The sequence below is a fragment of the Brassica oleracea genome, chromosome C2 (assembly GCF_000695525.1).
Source record: "Brassica oleracea var. oleracea cultivar TO1000 chromosome C2, BOL, whole genome shotgun sequence".
In the NCBI taxonomy this organism is placed as follows: domain Eukaryota; kingdom Viridiplantae; phylum Streptophyta; class Magnoliopsida; order Brassicales; family Brassicaceae; genus Brassica; species Brassica oleracea.
Window position 1 is genome coordinate 12191342 of NC_027749.1, and position 3576 is coordinate 12194917.

Here is a 3576-nt window from a genome sequence, read left to right on the forward strand (position 1 = left end):
GCGGCAACCAGGCCACCTTCTTCCATCTTCAAATGAAAGAGTTTCTTCATGAGAAACACCTTATTGTTTGCCGAAGGTTTCTCATACATATCAGAGAGAACTTTCATGAGCCCTTCTGTGGTCTTCTCCTTCGCAACGTTGTGAGCAACGTTTTTCGACAGTGTTAACCTTATAACACCCAGAACTTGTCTGTCAAGGAGCTCCCACTCATCCTGATCCATTTTCTCAGGCTTCTTGCTCAGCGGATGATGAAGCTTCTTTCCGTACAGATAATCTTCAATTTGCATTCTCCAAAATGCATAATCTGTACCGTCAAATTTCCCGATACTGTGCGCTGACCCGTCTTCGCCTCCCATCGTTTCTGGAACCACCGTGTATTAGAACACCTTCGTCGACAAACCGATGTTACCGACAAAATTCACTATTCACAAATTACTGTTCACGCGAATAGTAACTCCACAAAAAATTTGACCGATCACCATAACTCAAGCTCTGATACCAGTTGTTAGGAAATACACGGTCAAATTTTGCGGTAAACCAGAATTTATGGGAGCGGGAAAAGAGCACACACACAAAATTGTTAACGGAGTTCGGCCAATCTTCCCTATGTCACCGGACCTGCTACAGATCTTTTATTATCAACCTGAGAAATTTTTACAAGCTCTCAACTCACACACTGATCCCAAATACACTCAAAAATTACTTGTAATTTCTTAAAGAAGATTTTCTGTGAGAATTTTTTTTTATTTTTTCTCCTTCTTCTTCGATCTCTCTATTCTCTCTCACTTTGTTTTCTTGTTTTAGGATGATTCTGAACAATGAGAGACATCATGTATTTATAGGAGAGTTTACGAGAGGTTGGTGAGAAGTAGTTGTTAACAAAACAACTCTAGCCATTCTTTTTGATTTTGGTTTCACCATGTCTCCACGTAACAACTCTTTCACCGTACAATGATGAAAACTTGATTTTTGACTTACATAAAATACGAAAGAATTATATTATAATTCTGGATTACCTCGCTAATCGCTATTATAGTACTGTAAGTATTATTATTATTCTGAAATCCTAATGCTTGCATCAGAAATAATTAAGAAGTTGAGTAAATTAGTGTCTGTAATTTGGTAAAGTAAATTAGTGTCCGTAATTTGGTAAAGCGTTCAATTAATTTGTTAGAAATCTTACTAGTCAGCTAGATATCTGAGTGTACAGAGAACATTAAACTAACTCAGTTTTAAACATTGTAATTTAGTGAACTTTTTGGTTTTACTGGTCATCTCATGGAAATACATGATATTCACTTTACTAAAATTCCTTTGTGTTTTTAACAAAGCCACAACAATCTTTAATTAATATCCCATATAACAGAAAATAAGAACTATATATGTCAATAAAATAAGTAAAACATGAGCGGCGTTAGGGTTTTGGCGATTGGCGATTGGCGAAGCTAGGGTTTCAGAGTCAGGAGATCAAGATGCGACCATGATAGACGTGGGAGAGAGAGCAAGACCACCAGGGGATCCACCAGACAGCGTGCCCTCGTATGTATCCAAGGTAGTGGGTACGAGCGAGGGGGGGGGGGATGCCGGTTCCGGAGAAACTGATCGATGATGACTTTATTACGGAGAAACTTCGAGTGGAGTTTCCTAATGGAGAAGATGGTGAACCGTCTATCACGATTGAGGTAGAGGTGCTGGAAGCGATGAATGGGATGTGGAAGCAGTGCATGATAGTTAGGGTGCTGGGAAGGAGTGTTGCGATAGCTGCCTTAAGTAGGAAGTTACGAGAGTTATGGAATCCGAAGGGAGCAATGTACGTGATGGACTTACCCCGACAGTTCTTCATGGTCCGTTTTGAAAAGGAGGATGAATACCTGGCGGCGCTGACAGGAGGCCCATGGAGAGTTTTCGGTAGTTATCTCATGGTGAGGGCTTGGTCATCAGAATTTGATCCCCTAAGAGATGACATTGCTACAACGCCGGTCTGGGTTAGACTAACAAATATCCCAGTGAACTTTTATCACCGGTCGATCCTTATGGGGATTGCTAAGGATTTGGGGAAGCCAGTCCGGGTAGACATGACCACGCTGAACTTTGAGAGAGCAAGGTTTGCAAGAATTTGTGTCGAAGTCAATTTAGCAAAGCCATTGAAAGGGACAGTGCTAATTAATGGTGAGGGATACTTTGTAGCGAATGAAGGGCTATCTGAAAGCTGTTCTAAATGCGGAATATATGGACATCTAGTCCATGGGTGTCCAAAAACTATTGCGGAGAGAGTGGATAGTATGACATTACAGACGGAGACGTCAGTACTCCCAAAAACGGTACCTGAGGAAATCCCCCAGCAGGAGGATGGGTTTACTCAAGTAAGGGGAGCGAGAAGAGGAACGCAAATGTCGAGGCAGGTGGGTATTGGAATACGAGAACCAGGAGAGGAAACTAAGCGGAGTCTTCGTGGGAATTCTAACACCAAGGAGACCGCGAATATTGCACTATCGAATAAGTATGGTAGCCTTGAGATGACTATGAATGTGGATGGATCAAAGGAGGATATGGTTACTGGTGAAGAGAATAAGGAGAATCATGACATGAACTTTCAGAACAGGAGAGGAAAAGGTTTCTTGCAAGTGAAAGAAGGTTTGATCTTTAGCGGGAAAGCTAGTACTTCAACTAGTTCGAAAGGAGCGAATAAAGAGAAGTGGGCCGCTAACAAAAAATTGATTGAGGGAAATAGAGGAAAGCCCAAGAAAGTGAATAATAAGCCCGTTCGAGGGTTGGTGTTTGGGCCGACGAAGGGAGAAATTAGCTTATCGGAATCTGGAAAGAGACTGAGAGTGGAAAATACTCCGGCAGGGAGAGCTGGTGGTGTGTTCAAAGACAGCATGGAGAACGGTCAGACTAGATCTAAAACTCTGCTACTGCATGATGAAGAGGTGGATAATCCCATGGAGAGTATTATCAACTTGGCAGAACAAAGAGTGGCTGATACACAGACAAGTCTGCAAGGAGATGGAAGGATCTTGTCTCTTGCATAACAAGATGCCCCGGTAATTCGTATATACCTCGACATATTGATAATGATGGATTGCTTATTCTGGGATTGCCGGGGGGCAAACAAACTCAATTTCAGATGCTCGATTCGGTACATTTTGAAGAAGTTTAATACTGACTTTCTTGCACTATTCGAAACTCATGTGGGTGGAGAAAGAGCGAGAAAGATCTGCCAGAATTTGGGATTTGATAATTCTTTTCGGGTTGATGCCACTGGTCAAAGTGGTGGAATTTGGCTCTTGTGGAGAGATCAAGCGGGAATTCTTACGGTATTGGAATCGTCGGATCAGTTTGTTCACGCCAGGGTGGGGATTGGAACAGAGATCATTCATCTCCTCGCTGTTTACGCTGCTCCTACAGTAAGTCGTCGTAGTGGGCTTTGTGGGCAGCTTAAAAGAGTTTTGGAGAACATTGATGAACCGGTGTTGGTTGGTGGAGATTTTAACACTATCTTGAGATTGGATGAAAGAACTGGGGGGAATGGTAGGCTTTCACCAGATTCTCTGGCTTTTGGGGAATGGATTAATG

General features: G+C 42.3%; 1 protein-coding gene across 1 annotated transcript; it reads left to right on the forward strand.

The window, feature by feature from the left end:
- The first annotated feature begins 1580 nt into the window (after positions 1-1580).
- LOC106323468 lies at positions 1581-3032 on the forward strand. Its single transcript, XM_013761586.1, has one exon. It carries the CDS (start codon positions 1581-1583, stop codon positions 3030-3032), a length of 1452 nt encoding a protein of 483 aa, XP_013617040.1.
- The last annotated feature ends 544 nt before the right edge of the window (positions 3033-3576 follow it).

Coding starts and splice junctions, on each gene's coding strand:
- LOC106323468 (XM_013761586.1), top strand. CDS start 1,581: ATGCCGGTTCCGGAGAAACTGATCGATGATGACTTTATTACGGAGAAA.